The following is a 22,941-nucleotide window of genomic DNA, read 5'->3' as shown; positions in this document are numbered from 1 at the left end:
CACTAAAATATGGGTGTGCTTCAAGGTGCCCTCGGGAACAGAGCAGATTGGTTGAGAATCTAAAATGTGGAATTCATGAACCAATATATAAGAATTTACTAAGCCTTTAGGTGGATGAAAGCTATTACTTTTTATTCTTCAATTCACAGAAATTTAGTTTTGAAAGAAACATTTAGGGGAAAAAAAGAGTACTTCCTTCTATTCATTCATTAAAATCTTAAATTTATATAAGGGAAAGAAATTTCATGTATTTCCTGTAAATAGTTTTAAGAGCATGATACTTCCCACCTGCCATTCTTCATTCCCACCCTACATCCCCTTTCCTTTCCTTTCTTCTAATTTTTCAAATATTTATTTATTGTTTATTTTTATTTGAAAGTCAGATCTACAAAGAGAAGGAAAGATAGAAAGAGCCTCCATCAGCCACTGGTCCACTGCCCAGGCGGCCCCAGTGGCGGGAGCCCAGCAGATCTGAAGCCAGGACAGAAACCAGCAGCCTCTTTTTGGTCTCCCACTTGGGCACAGGGTCCCAAGTCACCTGTGCCTTGGGACCAAGGCCCAGGCCATCCTCCACTGCATTCCCAGGACACAAACAAGGAGCTGAAAGGGAAGTGGAGCAGCCAGGATGTGAACTGGGGGCCACATGGGATCCCAGTGCATGCAAGGCGAAGACTTCAGCCACTAAGCTACCACACCGGGCCCTTTTTTCTTCTAATTTTTATAACGATATACTTTCAATTTATTAGATAGTCACAAGATCTATACTAAATTTAAAAATTCAACAAATAATAATTAGAAAAACACTGTTTCTCAGGAGTATAGAGAAGGGCAGTAACAATAATCTAAAAGATCCATTTTTAGAATGTATCCCTGAGGCAGGCGGTGCTTTGGTGCAGCAGTTGACACCCACATTCCTTACCAGTGTTCCTGGTAGGACTTTAGCTCTAACATTGATTGCTGTTTCCCCAAAACCCCCATACCCACATGTGGGGAGCACTGAGTTCTGTGTCCGTGACTCTAGCCTGGTCTAATCCTGGACGCAGCGGGTATTTGGGATGTGAACTAGCAGAATCAACATCATCATCTCTGCATCTCTCTGTCTCTTCGCTTTTCATAGCCATAAATTAAGTTTGTTTAAAATCCAATAGAGTGTGTTCCTCTTTGAGAAAGTTGATTCTCTCAGTGCACACATTACAATTATTGAATTGAAAGAAAAAATTTTTGTACAGAAATTAAGGTAATTTATTTTCATTTACCTTAATTTCTGCATGAAATATTTTATTTTTTAATATTCACTTACACAGAACCAACCCATGTTACTTGAGTTGTGTGCAGAAGATGCTAGAAGTTTATATTTAAAAAAAAAAACCAGTTTATACCAAAGGTTTAAATACTACTTCCACTCCTATTAATTGAAAAAAAAATAGCTGAGGACATTTGTTTAACCTTTTGGGGGCTGTTACTGTTTCAGTTCAGCACATTTCAATGATAAGTCAGGTAATCTAATTTAAACATAGTTACAAGAGATGACAATGTGACATATAGTTAGTAAAATGTTGTGATTTCAAGCTAGTACAAATACTGACAAGAGATCTAAGCATATGCATGATGATTATATTTGAATTTTAATTAATATGAAGATCTGTAAATATTTAGATTTTATTAAAAATCCTTCTGCATTACACAATTTGAAGACTTCAGTTCCAGCTCTTACAGTAGGAGGGTAAAAGAAGCAGAAAAACAATCACTCATACCCTTTTGTTAAAAACCAAAGGTTCACAAAAAAATATGAATAGCCAGAATCATCCTGAAGAACAAGAACCTAACAGGAGGGACCAGCACAGTAGGCTAGTTGCTAAAGTCTCACTTTGCACATGCCAAGATCCCATATGACAGCTGGTTCTAATTCTGGCAGCCCTGCTTCTCATCCAGCTCACTACTTGTGGCCTGCAAAAGCAGTCAAGGACAGCCCAAAGCCTTGGGACCTTGCACCCACATGGGAGACATGGAAGATACTCCTAACTCCTGGCTTCGGATCAGCTCAGCTCCAGCCGTGAGGTCACTTGGGGAGTGAATCAGTGGATGGAAGATCTTTCTTTTTTTCTCTCCTACTCCCTATATATCTCACTTTCAATAAATAAATAAGGGATCACAATCCCAGACTTTTAGCCATATTATAGGGTAATAGTTATCAAAAAACCCTGGTGCTAGCACAGAAACAGAGAAGACCAATGGAGTAGCATAGAAACACCAGAAGGGCACCCACACATGCACAGCCATCTAATCTTTGACAAGCAAACAAGAACAATCCAGGAAAGAAGGAGGATCTCTCAATAAATGCTGTTGGGACAACTGGTTAACAGCCTGCAGAAATAAGAAGCAAGACCCGCACCTTTCATCATACACAAATATCAAACCTAAATGGATAAAGGATCTAAACTTACACCCAGAAACCATCAAACTTTTTGAGGAAAAAGATGGAAACACTCTGCAAAATATAGGCGTAGTCACTGACTTCCTAGAAAACTCACCAAAAGCCAAGGAAACCAAGACCAAAATAAACAAGCGGGACTACAGTAAGCTAACAAGCTTCTGCACAGCAAAAGAAACAGTCAACAAAGTCAAAAAGCAACCAAGAGAATGGGAGAAGATCTTTGCACACTACATAGGAGAAAAGGGGCTAATTTCCGGAATATACAAAGAACTCCAGAACAACCATAACAACAAAACAAATTAACCAGTCAAGAAATGGGCAAGGGAAATGGGCAGACACTTTTCAAAGGAACAAAACCAAATGGCTAACCAGCATATGAAAAATGTTCTAGTTCCCTGACAATAAGGAAATTAAAATAAAGAAAACACTATGTTCTATTTAACTCCAATAAAAATGACCCATATATAGAAAACTACCAGCAACACCTACAGCAAGGTTGCAGGGAAAAAGGAACCCTACTCCACCTCTGGTGGGATTGTAGGCTGGTGCAACCACTACAGAAGTCAGTATGGAGAATACTTAGGCAATGGAAAATTTACCTAGCATATGATGCAGTCAATATCACTTCTAGGAATATATTCAAAAGACTATCTTATTGTACTTCCTAATTATTTGCACCTTTTGTAAAAAGACTTTGTCATGTAATCCATTAATCAATCATCCATAAGAGACCCATTGCTTGTAATCATGTGAGATTGTCAGTGTCCCTTTTATCACTGTTATTTGTACTGCCCATAAGTAACAATTATCTAATCCCTATCGTACTCTACTCAGTGCCACACGGGACACATGCTGGCATTTATGCCTATGTGAAGATGCTGGACACTTTTTCACCACCCTACTGTCACATTGATACTTCTGTTTTATGTTCATCAACTTCATGTGGATGAAGGTTCACTATTTTAAACATCTCCCCATGGTGAACTATACTCAAAGAGATGCATAATGGAAGTGTAGCAGAAATTAATATGTTCATAGGTGGAAACAGAGAGAAGTATGTTCTCATGCATGCAGTGCAAGGATGGACTCACAGGGAGACAGCTGATAATCTCCTACATTGTTGGGAGACATTTCAATGGCAGCACGATGGACTTGTAAAAATTCATCAAAGAACCCATTGTCAGGTGGGAGAGGAGAAGGGAGGGGAGAGAACTTGGGGAGTGGGAATGGAAACCTCAGTGCTTACTAAACAGTATCATAAAACAAACAAAAAATAAATTAAATAAAATCAGGCGTTCAACAGTTCTCACAATAATTTGACTCCCACAGAGAGTCAATCACCTTGAACAGTTGTCCGCTATCAAGCAGACACATCCAAATATTTTAGAAATTAAACTCAGGTTTCATTCCAAAATTCCGAACCCTAATACACACTGTAAATGGCCTCCGAGTGACTCCAATACATGATTTGAGAAGCACTATTTTATATTGGGGAATGGCAGGGCAAAGCAGGGAGTGGAAATTCTTGTATCCTTACCTGTATTTTCCCACCTATCTAGACTTGTCATGCTACATATATTATTAATGCTGTTTGTCGGGCACTATACGAAGACATTCATATTCACTGTCATGTTTAATTATTACAACATGCCTATGTAATGGAAAATATTACTGATATTTTAGAGCTTCAAAACTGGAATTTATCACAGATAAGAAGATAAAGGAAGTACAAATGGACAATCATTAACTGTAGGGAACTGACTTGATAAATTGCCCACTTAATCATTGTGCTTCCAACATATCAAGATATGATACACAGATTGAACTCTAGCAGTTAAGACGCCAATGAAGACACTTGCATCTCTTCTCAGGGTGCCTGCATTCAAGCCCTGCTTCACTCCCAGTGCACACACTGGGAAGCCACAGGTGTCAGGGCGTCACTCAGCACACAGGCTCCTGACCAGCTCCATCCACTAGCTCAGACCCCGAAAGTATTTGGAAGTCCACTTTCTCTCTGTCCCTCCCCCACAATTATTATAAGATACATCAAATGCTGTTCAACCTATAAAGAATATATCAAGCTTTTAATGGATAAAGTATAAATTACAAAAAGAATGGAATGGAAAGGTAATCTTGCCCTAGATGAAAATAAAAAAAAACTCACATAATTTAAATAGTTTAATCTTTCAAACTCCTCCCTATTAGCCAACTAATGGTTTTAAAGCAGAAAAAAAAAAAGATTGGAGAAGCATGGCACTGGCTACTCAGAAGTAAGTTTCACTTTTCTACTTTGAAAATGAGTTATTAAAAATAATTCTATAATATTGCTCAACCTGTCTATTTATCTATGCATGTCTCTAATCTGTGAAAGATGATATTGCATCAGATACTAATGATTAAGTATTTTCATTAGTTGTAGCTTTTTTCATCAGTTATAAAGATAAAATATACTATTCTATTTCACATTTAGCAGTGGTAATGAACAAAACAAGTAAAATAACAGAAATACTACCGTAACTTGGCCACATTCAAACTTGTGACTCACATGATTGTAAAGATCTGACATTCACTGAACCATTGATTACATGCAAGGCACTGCCACAGGTAGATTCTGTTTCTAATCATAACCATGAAATAAGGACTAGTTGGGATTTATAATTATGAATATTTATTGTTAACACTGAACTTTTAAGCATTAGCCGCAGGAGTTAAACCCAGGTAACTTAACTTGGCTGCAATTCTCGTCCTGCATCTCGTAAAACAAAGCAAAAAACAAAAACAAAAACAAACAAACAAACACCTTCCTTTCTGGTCCCACTCTTCAAAAGGGAATGTACAGGACTGTCTCTGGGTCTTTTAGAGGTTACGTTACGTAACCTCTTTTAGAGGTCTTTTAGTTACGTTGCCTTCAGCGTCATGCAATTAGGTAAGTGTTTCAGGTTTATTGGATCAATAATATGAATTATGCCTTTAGTCCCAGGCACCTGTTTTTTTGCTTGTTTGTTTCTGTTGGAATGATCGAAAGGTAAACTATTCTGTAATTTGCTTCCTTGCACCATCTAGTGGATTTCAATGACAACTGCGGGAGAAGGATTGTAAATGATTACAAATCAGTCACAGAAGCCAACCTCTCCAATGTTCTCCGGAGAACTTACTAAAAAATGATGTTTGCGACCGTCTCCCCATAGTGCACGTAACTGCTACTTAATTTTCCCTTTCCGGAGGGGAGAAATCAATGCAGCCAGCGTGTTGAAGTCATGAGCGCATGTTTAGTTATCCAAAGAAAACGACATTAGTGAGCTTCTATGTAATCTCTTAAAAGCGAGCGACGAGGATACTCAGTCTCAGCCGCGTCTCGGCCGGTTTCCACAGAGCCGGCGGCGGCCGAGCGGGAGCCCAGCGCGCCTGCGCGGAACGGCGGCGCAGGCGCGCTCGGCGGCGGAAGTGGGGAGGCGGGGCCAGGGCTGGCCGGCGAGCGGAAGCGGCCCTGGCTGCTCGGTGAGGCGGAGTGGCGGCCGGTGTGGAGCCCCAGCAGCGGGGAGACTCCGCGACGACCCGGGCGGACGCTGAGTTGGTAGCAGCCGCCTGCTGTGGCTTCCCTTCCTCGTGCCGCCGCGGACGCCGCCGGAGGACGAGGCCCTGAGCGACAGGCCTAGGCGCGGCCTGCGGAGCCCGTGAGTAAAACGAGCGCCCTCTCCGCCGTCGTTGACGCGTTAAGATGGAGGAGATTTCCTTGGCCAACCTGGATACCAACAAGCTGGAGGCCATCGCTCAGGAGATCTATGTAGACCTGATCGAGGATTCGTGCCTGGGATTCTGCTTTGAGGTGCACCGGGCCGTCAAATGTGGCTATTTCTACCTGGAGTTCGCAGACACCGGGAGCGTGAAGGAGTTTGGCCTTCAGCCGGTGGAAGACAAAGGAGCGTGCCGCCTCCCGCTCTGCTCCCTTCCCGGGGAGGCCGGGAATGGGCCCGACCAGCCGCTTCAGCGCTCCCCGCCCGAATTCCAGTAGTAGCTGCAGCAGGAGAGAGAGACTGGTCCCTTGGCTTGGAGGAGTGAGCGAAGTAGATACGGAAACCAGACAGAAGTCCCAGCTTTCTTGAAAGATCTTAACATTTCCAAAACCACAAGTTGGAGAATTTAGGGATATCAGATCTTTTTTCTTTTCTTTTTTTCCTCTTTTTTTTTCGGTATGCTCCCTGGCGCCCACTGTGAGACCCAGGGCAGGAGGGCAAGCCCAGCTTAGGCACCGTGCGGTGTCTGGTGGATGTGAGACACGCGGGGTGTGCACAGGATCCCTCTCCTGTCCCCCAGTATGAAGCTGAGCGGTCCTGTGCCCAGTGTGCAGGCCTTTGCTTCCCTGGCCTGATGTCAAGGGCTTCTGGGACGTTGGGACAGTCCTGGTGGCTGGGCCATGCTCACCGAACTTCCTTGGGACTCCTGCGCTCTGGTTGTGTTTCGCAGACGAATGAAAACCACCCAGGAGAGATGGATACTAACCGCTTCAACTCGAAAGGAAAAGAAAGACTTTGGCAGCAAAACTCTTAACCTTGACTCTCTCACAAGAAGAAAAAGTCAAAAAAAACCCACCTGTTGACCAGAGGCCTAGCATTGAGAGTGATGTCGGCGGACTTGGAGACAAGGAGAGCTTTTTTGGCTGAGCAGAGAGCCCTCGTTCTTGGCCTCCCAAATGCCACTGGCCTTCACACTGGGGCAGCTTGTTGTCGGGCTAGGCTGAGGAGTCCATCGTGATCTTCTTGGGAGGTTGCAGAGGTCTCTGCTAATGGGCACCATCTCCCCAGCTGCGAGATTCCTGTCTGGATGTATTTTGCCATGGACCTAGTTTGGTGGGGCAGTCTTTTCCTACGTTTGAGTTACTGGCTACATAGCCTGCTCTGTGGGTTTCACTTGATCATTATGACAGGTGCAGGACCAAACTCTAAAGGAATTTCCTGGCAGTACAGGAGGCTGTAGTTTGAAAACAGCCCCAAAAGGACCTCTTGCAGCTTTCCTCAGTAACATGGATGGGCTAGTGGTAGGAGCCAAGGAGCAGGGCTGAGTCATTTCTTATCAAACTGTTAGAATCCTGTTGAATGTCCCTGTTTCCTTTAGTGGAAAGTCAGGTTTGCTGTAGTCAGACTGCTTTGCTTGATTTGATTGCCTCTCAGAAGTGACAGTTCTTTCCATTTGGTCTCCTTTTGGGCCTCTCTGACAGTAAGAGTGGCAGCTTTGTTATCGGAAGTGAGGGAAGGACCTCTAGACTCCCTTAACATTGGAGAGTGGAATGGGGGAGGGAACAGGAAGTAGGAACCCTGTATCAAAACTACTCTCCAGTTGACTTCCTGAGTGAAGGGTTATGAAGCATAGACAGAGGGGAGCTCCGAGACGAGCTGGAACGGTGCTGCTTTATTTGAAATGTTTTCTTACCTCATTCTGTGTCCCAGTCAGGGGTCCTGCCTCATCTGCTGGCTTGGCCCTTTCTTCCTCCTCTTCCCTGCTTCACTGCCTGTCTGGTGCAACTCATGATTCCAGGTGCTGCTTGCCATTCCAGCTTTCATATTGACTGGTTTCAGTTCATCTCTTGATTCTACTTAGGATGCTTGCACAATTTCTTGCAAGATTTTTTTTTGTTGTTGTTGACCTGCATTTGTGAACAGCTCAGAGGCGAATCTTACCTGCTCCCTGTTTTGGGATTAGAATGGGATAATAATCTAATTTTTTGTATTTAAAAGGTAGTAAGACTAAGCATTTGTCCTCCATGGGACTGACTACGTTGCTAGTGTGTCCTCCTGTTGTGTTTTCCCGAGGAGCTATGTTTTCTCACCTCCATTGAATACTGCCCTTCCTCTTCGGACCTAAGGAGAAGAGTTGTAAAGGCTGATGAAGGTGCAGTGGGTTGGAGTTGGTCCTGATGCGCTCTCTCTAACCCTCGCAGGGCATGTATACTTAGCCCAAGAGGAACTGTTTGGAGTGCACGAACTGGTTAGAGTTGCATACTCTGGAAGAGATCCATTTGCCTTCTGTCAGTAGAGTTGTTCTTAATAGGATTGGGAACTCATTACAGATTAGACTTAAATTCAGGAATTGTAGTAGCTTTAAAAAGTCAAATCTAAACAGAAGCTAAAATTATCTCAGTTTATCTTTGCCACTGACTTTGTAGACAAGTAAGGATACAAAAAGGAGAGTCTAATTAAGACTCTGCTACTTCCAAACAATGTTTTTTGGTAGCAGGGTGAACTCCAGAGGGGAAGGCCTTTGGGCTACTCTGTTCCTTCTGATAGAAAAGTGATGACTGCATCAATGTTAATTTTTTGGCCTTTTTCCCCTTCTGATGAAAAGGAGCAATGGGATGTAGCTTTGAATAATGGTTTGTTTGCATTACCTTCCAGTTGTTCTTTTTGTTCCATTGTCACTCCACCATTAGGGCACTAGCCCTCCATCCTTGTTGGGTTGAGGTGGTCTTAGTGCAACAGATTCCCTGAGGAGACATAATCCTTTCTAGGGAGAAAAAAGCTCCCTACCATGGTAGTTCACAGTGGTTAAGAACGCTCCTTTTCCTTTTCTGCCTTTCCTCTAATAGAATACCTATCCTTCCCTCTTGAATTAAGTGTATTGAGTACCCTGTAATCCTGTTATGTATCTGAGTGAGACAGAGCAAGAGCGAGTGTGTGTGTATGTGTCTGTGTGTGCTTATGGGGGAAAGGGGTTCTTTAAAATTTCTGTGGTTTGTGGCTTTTTCTTCCATACGTTAGTTCCTACCACCGCATGCCCAGGAGCTGTTGCCTGGCACTGTCACATTGCTGGGATCATTGGGGGAGGGTAGTGAAGCTCACCGCCGTCCTTTGGTTTTAAGATTTTTTTTTTTAATTTTTGCATAAGTAGTCAATCCTGTGTAGATGGATGATTGTGTATTTCCCCTTTGCCATTACGGCTGCTGTTGTAAATAAACTGCATCTCCCCATTGGTAAATGGTAATAATAAACAAAATTTTAAAAAAAAGTCTTTACTTGGACTCAGTATATTCAACTTTTAAAACTGTACACGGTTTTTACTTTATCTTGGATGAAACTTTACCCAGAATAGAAGAACTCTGCCTCGCCTTGGTTTTCAATCTAGTTCTAGAAAATTCGCCTGTCTGCTGAATCCAGTGAAAGAGATCAGCTGTATCCAATCATCCGTCCATATGAAGAAGGAAGCAATACAGGTTTAGTCCAGGCCAGTCAGTACCATACTGTGAAAAGTTTGAGCACTTCCCCATAGAAATTACACATTGTGTTCCTTTGGGCGGAGTTCCTTTTTGCTAAATATTCTAATTCATGTCTCCAAGAAATGTTAAAAGTATTAATTTGTCGACTCTGCGAAGAGCAATACATTTAAGTGTTCCTTTTCAGTTTAGACAAAATACAGCCAGTAAAGTGATCGTGTACATTGGGAAAATGTAGAAACTTGTGAGAAAAGAACCAATAGGAGAAATTCTTAAAATGAAACTTAACTGGCACTAATTATTTTGTCTTTAGTCAGATACTTTGGGATCCTATTTTGAAGGTATAGAATGGGTCATTGTTTTCATAGTATAGGCTTATAAGAAAAAAGATTTTATTTATGACTATAATAATATAAAAATGTCTTAAATATTTCTGTTGTTTTTTCCTACCTTTCCTTAAATAGAATTATTACATAAATAATGCAGTGCTTATTACAGAATTCTTTAATAAATGGAATTTTGAAATTGAAAGAAACCTGAAAAACTGATGCAACTTTATTTTTTGTAACATTTATTTATTATTTGGAAGAGTGTCAGAGGAAGAGAGAAAGGCTTCCCATCTGCTGGTTCACTCCTCAGATGGCTGCAAAAGCCAGAAGTGAGGGACCCATCATTTCCAAGGAACTGGCTTGAAAGCAGAATAGCCAAGACTTGAACTGACAGTCTAATGTGAGGTACAGGTATGACATTGCAAACAGAAGGCTTAACCTGCTGTGTTACATAGCAGCCTTATGTAGCTTGTGAAGTTTTTAAAATTTATATAATCAGACAGCCTTACAAAAAAAAGCAACAACTTCTAAATGTGAAAAGGTGTGTTTATTAAAAGTATTTTTAAATTATATTTATCGAAATTTAAATACTGTGCTGGTTAGTAAAACTGAAGAAATGAATTAGAATGAAGTAGTCCTTTCATGGCACACTGGTCATTTTGCCTTCTTGCTTTGCTGCCCAGTGATAAGCCTATATTACTGTTTTAATAATCAAAAGTGAAAATACTGCAAAGAAAAATGATAGCACTGGAGGTGTATTTGATTCCGTTTCTTGATAGCTGATCATGGGATGGAGCCACTTTTCTACATTCCAGATACACAGCTGGACAGTCTAAAGATCAGCATAAATGGGGGAATTTGTTGTAATGGAAAATTTAAAACTGTTTCAGGGGAGGCACAGCTGCATGTATGATTCACATGACAATATAATGGCAGAAGTATATCCACACACTGAATATGCAGAGGGTTAAAAATGGATTGGACAGAATTCTATGTACTGTTTCTCAGGATTCCTATCCTTTTGTTACTCAACTTACAGTAATATAAATACTTCCGTGAAGGAATTTTGCAGATTACAGTGCCAAATCAGTTGGTCTTAAAACACACAGATTCTTTGAGTAGTGTTGACCTGCTCCCTGGAGCACTTTGAAGTCAGGGAGTTGGGTCAAGCATTTGGCCTAGCGATTAAGAAGCTTGTTAAAGTACTCAGTGCATACCAGAGTACTTTTTTAAACATTTGACTCCATCTCCTTGTTTCAGCCTCCTGACTGTGTGCAACTTTGGGTGCAGCAACTGATGGTTCAAACAATGGTTACACATGGAAAGTCTGAGTTCGGGTTCCGTGATTTAGTCTGTTCAGCCACTGCCTTTATGGTCATGTGAAGGGTGAACCCACATATGGGAGCCTAATCTGTGTGGAGATCGAGTTTCATTTCTCTATTTCTCTCTCCGTCTCCCTCTCTCTCTCCCTCTTTTTTTCTCTCTCTTTCTCTCTCCCCTGCCTTCCTTCCCTCCCTCTGTGGGAGAAACAGACACACACACACACAGTCATTTACATCAGGCCCTGAGGTACCTCCAGTTCATGGTAAGTTTGGTTAATACATTTTGTCTCTTAGGCTGTTGCCATATGCGTTATTACAGTTCAAGCCTTACTTGCTTGGCAGTCACTTTTGCTGTTTGAATGTGAATTAATGTTTGCCTCTCATTTAATTATTTACTTACAGCTGAATTTTTTGAGTTAGAATCATTTATATTATTTCTTCTTGGTAGTGGATTAAACCATAATTCCACAACTGATTTAGACTTTGTTATAGAACAGAACTGTTTATTCCTAAGGCCTCCAGGCTTGACTCTGCAGGAAGCTGCATGACCTCAGATCACTTCCTCTCTCAAGAGCAAACTTGCTTATTGATAAGCTTGAAGAAAACATTTTCTTAGTTCCATATCACCTGAAACAGTCCATGACTCCATATGCTAAAAATTTGGAAAATCACTACCGTGTCTATTTTATTTCCAATAACTGTATGTCATCTTAACAGTTTGGCCTACTTAACAGGTTCTGTAACAGGTTCTGTCACAGCAGCCTGAATTTATGCTTTATAAGTTTTCCTAGGGCATGACATAAGACTCATCAACACCTTTTAGTTAGAAATATTTCCAAGTCATGATATTGCCTCTGCTTCAGATTTGTATATCAAGCACAGGCTATCTTCAGATGAATGTTTCACAGTAATTCACATCTCAAGCAAAACCAAAAGCTATGAAGTTACATTTTCTTTTTTTTTTTAAAAGATTTATTTTTATTATTTTTTATTGGAAAGGCGGATATACAGAGAGGAGAGACAGAGAGGAAGATCTTTCTTCCGATGATTCACTCCCCAAGTGAGCACAACGGGTCGATACTATGCCGATCCGAAGCCAGGAGCCTCTTCCGGGTCTCCCACGCGGGTGCAGGTTCCCAAAGCTTTGGGCCGTCCTTGACTGCTTTCCCAGGCCACAGGCAAGGAGCTGGAAGGGAAGCGGGGCTGCCGGGATTAGAACCGGCGCCCATATGGGATCCCGGGCGTGCAAGGCGAGGACCTTTAACCACTGCACCACCACACCGGGCCCTATGAAGTTACATTTTCAACACATGTCCCAGTAAATTTTTCGTATTGTCAGTGTTAGAAAAAGCCAAATAATACTACTACTACTAATAATATAATAACTGTATGCGTCCCCTCTATTCATCTCTAGGAGATTTTCCTTATGATGTTTTTAGGCCCTTGTGCTGGTGGGAAGGGGTTCTTCTTTGCTTTTGTTTTGTGACTGCTCTCATGTACATATAAGCTATATGATACAGAAATTAATTTCTTAGGTGAGAACATGGTGTGATGGTTAGGATACTATGTGCATCCCGTAACGGTGCCAGGGTTCAGGTCCCGACTGCTTCTGACTAGTTTCCTGCTAATGTGCACCCTTGAAGGCAGAGATCATGGCTCAGGTAGTTGGGTCGCTGCCACCCATGCAAGAGACCAAGATGTCAGTCTGACCCCCTGGGTTTGGTGTGCCCTAGCTCTGGCTGCTGTGAACATTTGGTGACAAATCTATTAACTTAATAAATTAATATGTGTATTACAACACAACGACTGTGTCAATAGTGATTCATTGATGAAGATTTAGATAATGAGTACAAAATTAGTATTTCTGCATTTTTCATTACCCATTCAATTCATTTGAAGATTTCATATTATTCAGGAACTGTTGCATTCTTTGTGGTCAAAGAATCATTGCTTTCTGTTTTTTGTTTTGAAGCAAGCAGTTCCTATTTAATTTCAGGTCTCCCAAAATAAAAATATAGCAATGTTATTTTTGCTCACAATTTTATGGCTCTTAGAATCCTGTTTGTTTGAAGTAAAATACATCTGTCTATGTTTCCCTAATGGTTCTATTAAATACCTGTTTTAATATTCACAATGTAATAATCATCAACTGTGCTTCTATAAATATCCTGGTTCAATTGCTCCCAAATGTTATTAATATATTTTGTATGTGAAGATTATCAATGTAAATTTTAATCGCAATATATGAAACAATAGGAACCATGATTTGATGACTGAATGTATTCGATATTTTTGCAAATAGAAAACATGTAATATTAGATACAAAAAATGCATCTCTAATTGGAATTGGAATTCTCAAATCCTTTAAGCCATGATCACTTTTTGAATATTCGCCAGAACTTACATCTCATACTAGCCCATGGGGCTTGTGAGAAGGTAAGGGGCCCTCAGGAGTCTCAGCTGCACAGTAATTATCCATCTTGTTCACTATACACTTTTAAGATGAGCTGCACTTGACCTTAACCAAAAAGCTGAGAAGCGATACTTTTAAGATGAGCTGGAGAGAATGTGGCTACATCAGTTAGAGGCAAAAGCGAACATCAATTAGAAAGACTATTAGTGTTGTGGAGTAATGACCTTAAAAGGCCTTCTAGAAAGTGCATGTAGCCATGGTGGAGGAATGCCTGACATGTTGCAGTGAGTACATAGAAGAGGTTGGGATAGGTGGCCTGATTGCCAACAACAAATAGCAAGAGGGTGCCAAATGATACAGGATTCCTACTGCGATTCTTGCCACACTCCAGTGGCTGGCAAGAGGCAGTTAGAATACAGATGAACAAGGGTCAATACATGAGTCCATTCACTTGGGTCAGATCCAGGTGTCAGCACTGGATCAATGGTGAGCCAGAGTGCCGCAATTATCCTGTGTCCATAAGAGACAGTAGTACCAAGCACCATTCTGGCTGCCAAATCTTATGCACTCAGAATTAAAAAAAAAAAAAAAGAAAGAAAGAAAGAAGGAAGGAAAATATATATATACTCCTGTTACCAGGGTTGAATAACTGCAGATAGCCCTCTTGGAACTGAAGCCAGATTATAAACACAAAGCGTTTGGGGGCATAGGTTTGGTACCAAGCCAAAGGTAGAGCTCGGTGATAATTTTACACATGAAGTTGATGGGGTAAAAGAATACCCAGATACCAGGTAAGACATTTCTGGTATCTGTGATGGAATATTCCTAAGCAGGTTTAGATTTGAATCAGAAGATTAAAGATCCAACCTCACCAAAGTAAGCAAGCGTCACCTGTGCTTAATTAGAGCTAAAAGGCAGAGAAAGATTGGATTCTACTCTTCATTTTGACTTCTGTCCTTAGATATTTGAGTTTTTAGTTTGGGACTTTTGAACTTCAGGCCTTACACCAGCAGCCTCCTACTTCTCACATCTTCAAACTCAAATTGAATTGAACAATCTTACCTGTTTCTTCATTGTACAAACACTGTAAAATGGGGCTTCATTCTCTCCTGTTACTTTGTATCTCTAGAAAGCACTGATTAACAAAGATCATGATGCTGTGTTCAGAACCAGGAAGATACTCAGAGCATTGGCACTTCCAAAGGGTAAAGATGACATGAAATAGATGAGGAAGACACTCCAGACACCAAGGATGCCCTAAAATTGGTAACCAGGGCAGGCACTCCATTTTTCAGACTAAGGGTTTTACTAAACCAGCATGCAAAAAAGTTTTAATCTTTCAAATTGTATTTCCTTATTATTTATTTCATTCTTTCATTCAACCACAGCACTGTGATAAACTATAGACCATAAGAATATGAAATGTGTATTACTATTATTACTATTTAATTCTTAAATTTCATAATTATCTAAGCCATTATGACAAAACTACCATAGCATTCTTTTTGTTTAACCAAAAAAAACTGTATTTCAGTATACATAGAATGATCTATATATAGATCATTGTGAAAAATAAATTGACAATAATTTATCTCTCAACTTACAATTCTATTCCTTATTTATGAATAACATGTCAGCAAAAATGCCATTTTGGTTACTGCAGCTTTGTTACAATATCTGAAATTAGGAAATAAGAGTTATATTTTATTTTTCTACTTTGTTTTTCTACTTCAATATTGTTTTGACTATTCAAAATCGCTTTTAGTTCCATCTGAACTTGAGGATTGGCTTTTGCATTGTGGAAAACAAAAAGAGCCATTGAAATTTCATACAAATTGTATTGAATTTCTATGTCATGGAGAAAGAATAATATCTTCTGCAAAGGTTCTGAGAAAGTTGGGTAAAAACAAGCAGAATAAAATTGAACCCCTACAGCACTTCATGCATAAAACTTAGCTCAAAATAGATCAATTTAAGTATTTAAAGTCACAAAACTCTTAGATTAAAACATGGATAGGCAGCTTCATGATTTCAGAATACAAATGAATTCTTAGACCTAATACCTAAAATACAAATAATAAATCAGAAAATGGATAATTTGAACTTAAAATTTAAAACATGAACATCAAAAGACATTATGAAGAATGCGAACAGTCAAGGTAATGAGACTATACCTTAAAATTTTTCATCTAATAAGGGAATAATATTCAGAATATATAAAGGTCTTTAACAAGAAGATGACAAAGGCAAACAACTAAATTGAAACATACATGGAGACATAGGAGCTGTTTGACCTAGCAATGAAAATAATCCTTCAGATGGCTGCAGCACACTTTAGGGTGCCTGGGCTCAGGCCAGCTCTAATCATAAGGCATTCGCCTGCTAATGTGCACCCTGAGAAACCATAGGTTCCAGGAGTTGGTTCCGTGTCACCCAGATAGAAGACCCGAGTTGATGAGTTCATGTCTACAGCTTTCGGCTTGGTTCAGCCTCAGCCATCAAAGGCATTGGAGGAATGTACTAGCAGATGAAAAATCTGCCTGTGTGTCTTCCTACATTTAAAAGAAGTTTTAAGTAAAATAGAGGCAAAGGATTTAAATAGTAATTTTCCAAAAATGTTATACAAAAGGTCAACAAGCTCAATAGCAATGGTCAGTCTCATTGACCATAAAAGTAATGCAAATGCAAATTCAAATCATGAGATACCACTTCATAGCCAGTAATACAGATTTAATAACAATCAAACATACTGGAAAATTACAAAGACTAGTAAGCATGTGGATAACAGGACCCACGGCACCTTGCTAATGGAACTGCTTAATGATGCAGGAACTCTAGAAAATACTTCAGTGGTTTCTCAGCAAGTTGAATGGAATTACCACTTGACTCAGAAATTGCACTGTTATATAACAAAGAAAAGTTGATTATATGTTCATAGTGAAATTATTTATAATAGTAAAAAATATATATCTATATTTATAGAAGAATTATTCATGGTAATAAAAAAGACACAACACCAATGTCTTAACATAATGGATGAATGATGAACAAATTAGGATATATGCATGAAATTAAATATGACTTTCCAGTTTCCAAACCAAAAACATTTTATACATATATATGTGTATAAATATATATATATATATATATATAAAGATATGTGTATATATGCCCACATATATATACACACATACAAACAAAATGTGGTTCTAACACATGCCACAACTGGGATAAAACTTAAATTTTTACATCATGTGAAATAAGCCAAGCAAAAACATCATGATTTCTTTAATATAATTTTTCAAGAATAGGCAAATCCATAGAGACCAAGAGCAATCTGGGGATTCCCAAGGATAAGGAAAAAGGGATGATAGGGAGCAATTACCTCGTGGATCAAGTTTTGTGATATGATGAAAAACTTTTGATACAACAGCTAGTGGAAAAAGTATTCAAGATCCCATTGATCATATAAGTAGCAATTGAACAGTTGGAAAACCATGGAAACTTACATTTTAATTTCCATTATTCTATCCAAAATAAAGTGAACATATTACTGACAAAATAAGAATCAATCGCTTATGTTAATATAATGTATTTTTTTACAAGTACCTGAATACATTTTCAGAAGTTGTAATCCTTCTCATGTGAAATAGAAGAGATTTGCAGTTGTAATTTTAAAAGTATTCTTTATGTTAAGAGGTCTTAAAATGTTTATGATATGCTGAATTTTTAGTATTTTATTACTTTCTAGCTAGTTCCATACCTAATAATATATTCAGTTTTGAATGGATATCAAACACATTAATATATCAATTTGTATTATGCTTATACTAACTAATTATTTAAATATATTCACATGTATTGTGTTTATAAAGAATATGTGTCATAATACATAATTATTGTATTTATATGTTTATGCTTGTTTCTAATAGAACAAATGAGGTACTAGGTCCAGCACATTGGTGCAACTGGCTAATCCTCCATCACCAAGCTCTGGCATACAATATGGGTGCCAGTCCATCTAGCTCCCTTGTGACCCGGGGAAGCAGCAGAGGATGGGACCCTGAGCCCACGTGGAAGAATTGGAAGAAAGTCCTGGCTTCAGGTTAGTTCAGCTTTGGCCATTGTGGCCATCTGGGGAGTGACCCAGCAAATGGAGAACTTTCTCTCTGTATCTCCTTCTCTCTGTAAATCTGCCTTTCCAAATAAATAAATAAACAAATAAGTAAATCTCGAATAGAATAAATGACATACAAACGCATGTAAGCACTTTCCTATTCTGTACTAATCATGTAGAAGTATTCTTTTGGGTGATAAAGGTAAAAGAAGAAATATATAGTCTTATTTTGAAAATAGTTGTAAGTCTATATAGATTTAACATAAAATGTCTGCTATATGTTTATTATCTTCTATGACCATAAAAAGCTTAAGTTTCATCCATGTTCATGGATGTAACAAAATTTCAAGGTTGTCATAAACTTTTTATATGGTATGTATTATGTATAGATATAACTATCAGTTTAAGATTCAATACACATACTATCTTAGTAGATTAAGTGTATCTTGCAGAATATACAATTTGTTTTCTTTTCACATTCCAGTTTAATAGGAGGGTTTTAACTGATAAGGCATACTACCAGATTTTTCTATCATGTTCCTTAGCTCATATACTTTTTCATATGAAAAACACTTTGTAGTACTTGAGGCTCTCTGTTGTTAATTCTAGGAATGACAAAATGTGACAAAAGTAATAATTACTTTCAAGTGCACTCTTTCAAATGTAGTAGAGGTCAAATATTTCAAACATTTGAAATAATTGTAAGGCATTTAATATTCATAATTAATATTTAAACCATGTAATTATGTAACTTGACCCTCATATTTGCATTACTAAAGTGAAGAACTATCCAAATGTGATAGTTTACAAAATGACAGTGTATTCAATCAATTCTCAGCTATAAAAGTCTGGCCCTTGCAGTAAGATACTCTCTTCAGTAATTCTTTAGGGTTCTATGGAGTAATAACTTTTGAGCACATAAAGGAGATTCTAAGTAGTGCCATTTTACCTGTTTTTCAATTTAGACTGTCTAGCTAGACACATAATAGCGATTATTTTCCTTGTAAATCACTTGCCACTTTTATTCTTCTACCTTTCCCTTTTAGATCCTAGAAAAGTTGACAGTGTAAAACTGATGACACAGAAATCACTAGAATGCCATTTAATTATAACCATATTTTTCTATCACTTCAAGAATTTTACTTCAGTTGATATTATATTTTAAAACCTAAAAATATGTTTTAAAATCTCTTTCAACTGTACTATGTCTAAATATCATTGAGAAAAAGCTTAGTTGCAAAGATTGATGAGCTAAATGTTATAAACATTTTCTGAAATCTATGTTAAAAACATACAATGAGATGTTTGATAAATTAAAATCAATTCCGTTAACAACAATTCAGACAGAATGTGTTAGGCACATTGTAATGCTTTTTACAAGGACTGAAGTTTATGTTGAAATTATGATCCTGTGGTTTCTCACACCTGGTAAGGTGGTAAGCATTTGCTCATTTTGGAGCAAACAATAACCTTTGTTTTCATATCTGTAGATGGGTTCCTCTTTTTCTCTCCACTTACCTTTTTTTTTTTTTTTCCAAAACACTATTCAAACATCTAGTCTTGGTTTCAGGACAAGTTCAATAAAATTTGTGTTTTCTGCTTTTATTACATATAAAATTATATGCATAAAATATTTTGCAGGGTGTATGAGTCTTTGAATTTGTATTATAAAGCCTAGGAGTACCATTTGGAGCATTTGTGAGTAGCCTGGTAAGCTATCATAAAATAATCAAATAAATATTTTTTTAAAAAACAAAACTCCAAACTTCAGCCTTAGCTTATGTAAGTAGAAGGCAAAACACTGGGAATTTTTGACAGCTTTTAAAGCTATGCATCAGGTAACCCTCAGAAACTCAAGAAGGATAGCAGCAAGCATCATTAATCAGAGTCCAGAAGTCAGAGTGCTTTGCTGCACACAGCTTATAGTTAGTCATTATTCAGTGACTGGAAATAATATCTTAAGTTACTGGGCCTGGCACGGTAGCCTAGCTGCTAAAGTCCTTGCATTACGTACACCAGGATCCCATAGGGGCACTGATTCTAATCCCAGCAGCCCCACTTCGTATCCAGATCACTGTTTGTGGCCGGGGAAGGCAGTCAAGGATGGCTCAAAGCCTTGGGACCCTGTACTCACTTGGGAGACCTGGAAGATGCTCCAGGCTCCTGGCTTTGAATCGGTGCAGCCCCACCCATTGTGGCTACTTGGAGAGTGAATCGTGGGACAGAAGATGTTCCTCTTTGTTTCTCCTTCTCTCTTTATATCTGTCTTTCCAAATAAAAATATTTAAATCTTTAAAACAAATCATAAGTTACTTATTACAGATTGATGCTTTTAACAGAATTCTTCCAGGTCTCCCACGTGGATGCAGGTTCCCAAGGCTTTGTGCCATCCTCGACTGCTTTCCCAGGCCACAAGCAGGGAGCTGGATAGGAAGTGGAGCTACTGGGATCAGAACCGGCGCCCATATGGAATCCCGGCATGTTCATGGTGAGGACCTTAACTTCTACGCTATCACACCAGGTCCAGGTTGCATTTTTAAAATAATGTAATGCATGCTTACAATAAAATTTAAACATGTCAGTAGTATGTATAGTTTTCTTCAACATCATGCCCCATTCTACTGTTATCTTGGGTGATTCCTCATAATAAATTAGTTGAGTCCTTCCCATTTTACTGCATTTCAAGATGTCTATATGTGAATTTTAGAATGCTCTTTACAATAAACAAAAATCAGGAAGACAAGTTACAACTATTACATAAAAAACGTAAAATATGAAATGTAACAATATTATTACTCTTTAGTTTTTAACTCTCTCTATTAGCTACCATGAACAGGAGAAAACATGATATTTGGCCAATTGGTTCTGGTTTATTTCACTCAGCATGATTATCTCTAGTTGAGTCCATTTTGCTGCAGATGTAAGGATTTCTTTCCTTTTATGTTTGAATAGCATTGCATCATTTCAGTTGGCGACTCAATTTCCTTTGGATGTATTCCTGGATCAGATATTAATACTGTCTTTAGTTTTCTGAGGGATCTCCTTACTGATTGTACCAGCCACCATTTCCACCAACAGTGTAGGAGGTAATCTTTGGTACTTCAAGGGTAACAATTCCAGCTGAGATGAACTCGTACCTCATTGTGGTTTGCATTTATGCTGTTGATATTGAGCATTTTTTCATATGTATGTTTCCATTTGAAATTTATCCTTTGAAAAATGCCCTTTTATATAATTTGCCCATTTCCTAATTAGATTACTTGTTCTGTTGTTGACTTTTTGAACTCCTTATATATTCTGGATATCAAAGCATTATTTCAAGTGTAGTTTGCAAATATATTTTTCCATTTTGGCAGGGGTCCCTTCGCTTTTATGGTTGTTCTCTATGCTGTGCAGAAGCATCTTAGTTTGACATAAACCCATTTGTCTAGTCTCGCTTGTAATTCCTGGGCTTCAGAGATCTTATTCCAGAAATCTTTCTCTAGGCCAATGTGTTGCAGGATTTTTCTCTAGTAACTTTATGGTTTTAGGTCAGATGTTTAGATCCTTGATCTCTTGTGAATTGATTCTTGTGCAGTTCTGAGACAGTGACTTATTTCAGTTCTGCATGTAGCAATCTAATCTTTTCAATGCATTTATTGAGGCGACTGTCTTTTCCCAGGGAGTATTTTTACCTGACTTGTAAAAGAGCAAAAGGTTGTAGATGCATACACTGCTCTCTGTGGTTTCTATTCTGTTCCATTAGTTCACATGTCTGATTTTGTGCCATTACAAGGATCATAATGTCTTGAAATCTCATATTGTGATGACTCCGCTTTTATTGTTTAATATTCTTTGGCTGTTCAGTAATTTTTACATTTCCAAATGAAATTTAAGGTCAATCCTATTCAAAATAGCTACAAAAAATGTGAGATAAATTCAAATAAGGATGCCAAAGAGATCTACAATGGAAATCACACAACACTAATGAAACAAATACAATAAACAGCTCCACATTTCAGGTGAAAATATAGACGGTCCCAGGAAGCCAAAGCGATATTTGATGATTTTTGTGAGTATAGATTCCAGATAGAGATTAGCTAGGTCTTCTGTCCCGGTGTCACCAGGTAGAATCAATGTGCCATCCAGAGCTACCAGCTTATCCAGAGTTCTTCTTCTAAAACCACAGTTGTTGGGAGAATTTGTTTCTGTGTGATTGTGTGTTTGAGATCTATAGTCTGTATTTTAAAGACTATTCTTAGGGCCATTTTATCCTTACATGAAAATTGAAAGGAAAGGACACACATTCACTCACCACGTAGTCCTAACCTCACACATCCCTAACACACACACACATACACATATATACACATACATATAAGTATCATTATTGAATCATAACAAAGTAGTTTATTTGTCTTAAACATTTTCTGTTTTGTCTACACATCTCTTGTTCTCCCCAATAATAATCTAAAAATCTGGTTTTTTTCCTGCACTTTTGCCTTTGCTAAAATGACACAGAGTCATAATCATACATTTTCAGCCCTCCCCTTTTTGGTATTCTTTTTTAAAAATGATTTGTTAAAACTTGAATCCAAATTTTTTTCAATATTTGCCTGAACAATAGAGATTTATATCTTTCTAAGTCATCCGGATGAATATTGAGTTTAAGCCTTTAACAGAACTCTTCAATACAAAATACAAATTGGTATTGTTTCCTGAAATTTATTTTATATTATCTTCATTTTCACTAGCATGATTAGGAACTAGTCAGATATTTAAAATATATTTACTTATTTTTATTTTAAAGCAGAGTTACAAGGAGGTAGAGAAAAAGAGAAATAAAGAGAGAGAGGAAGAGAGAGAGAGAAAGAGAGTGATTTTTTCAGTGGTTCACCCCTAATTGGTCACAACATCTGGAGCTGTTCTGGGTTGGTCTGAAGCCAGAAGCCAAGAGCATTTTCTAAGTCCACCATGTGCATGAAGGACCCCAAGAGCTTGGGCCTTCTTGTGCTGCTTTCCCTGGCTCATTAGGAAGTAGCTGGATCAAAAATGGAGCTGTCAAGATTCTAACTAGCGCCTTTACGAGAGGCTGACACTGCAGGAGGCAACTTTACTTGCTCCATCACAGCACAATAGATTA

The 22,941-nt window shown here is 38.5% G+C and overlaps 1 protein-coding gene across 1 annotated transcript; it reads left to right on the top strand.

The window, feature by feature from the left end:
• The first annotated feature begins 5,921 nt into the window (after positions 1–5,921).
• ATXN7L3B (ataxin 7 like 3B) lies at positions 5,922–7,010 on the top strand. Its single transcript, XM_040981536.1, has one exon. The coding sequence runs from the start codon at positions 6,153–6,155 to the stop codon at positions 6,444–6,446; it is 294 nt and encodes a 97-aa protein (XP_040837470.1). The 5' UTR covers positions 5,922–6,152; the 3' UTR covers positions 6,447–7,010.
• The last annotated feature ends 15,931 nt before the right edge of the window (positions 7,011–22,941 follow it).

This window comes from Ochotona curzoniae, unplaced genomic scaffold (assembly GCF_017591425.1).
Source record: "Ochotona curzoniae isolate NIBS_2020 unplaced genomic scaffold, NIBS_Ocur_1.0 contig_1014, whole genome shotgun sequence".
Taxonomy (NCBI): domain Eukaryota; kingdom Metazoa; phylum Chordata; class Mammalia; order Lagomorpha; family Ochotonidae; genus Ochotona; species Ochotona curzoniae.
This window is presented reverse-complemented; position numbering and strand designations above follow the sequence as displayed.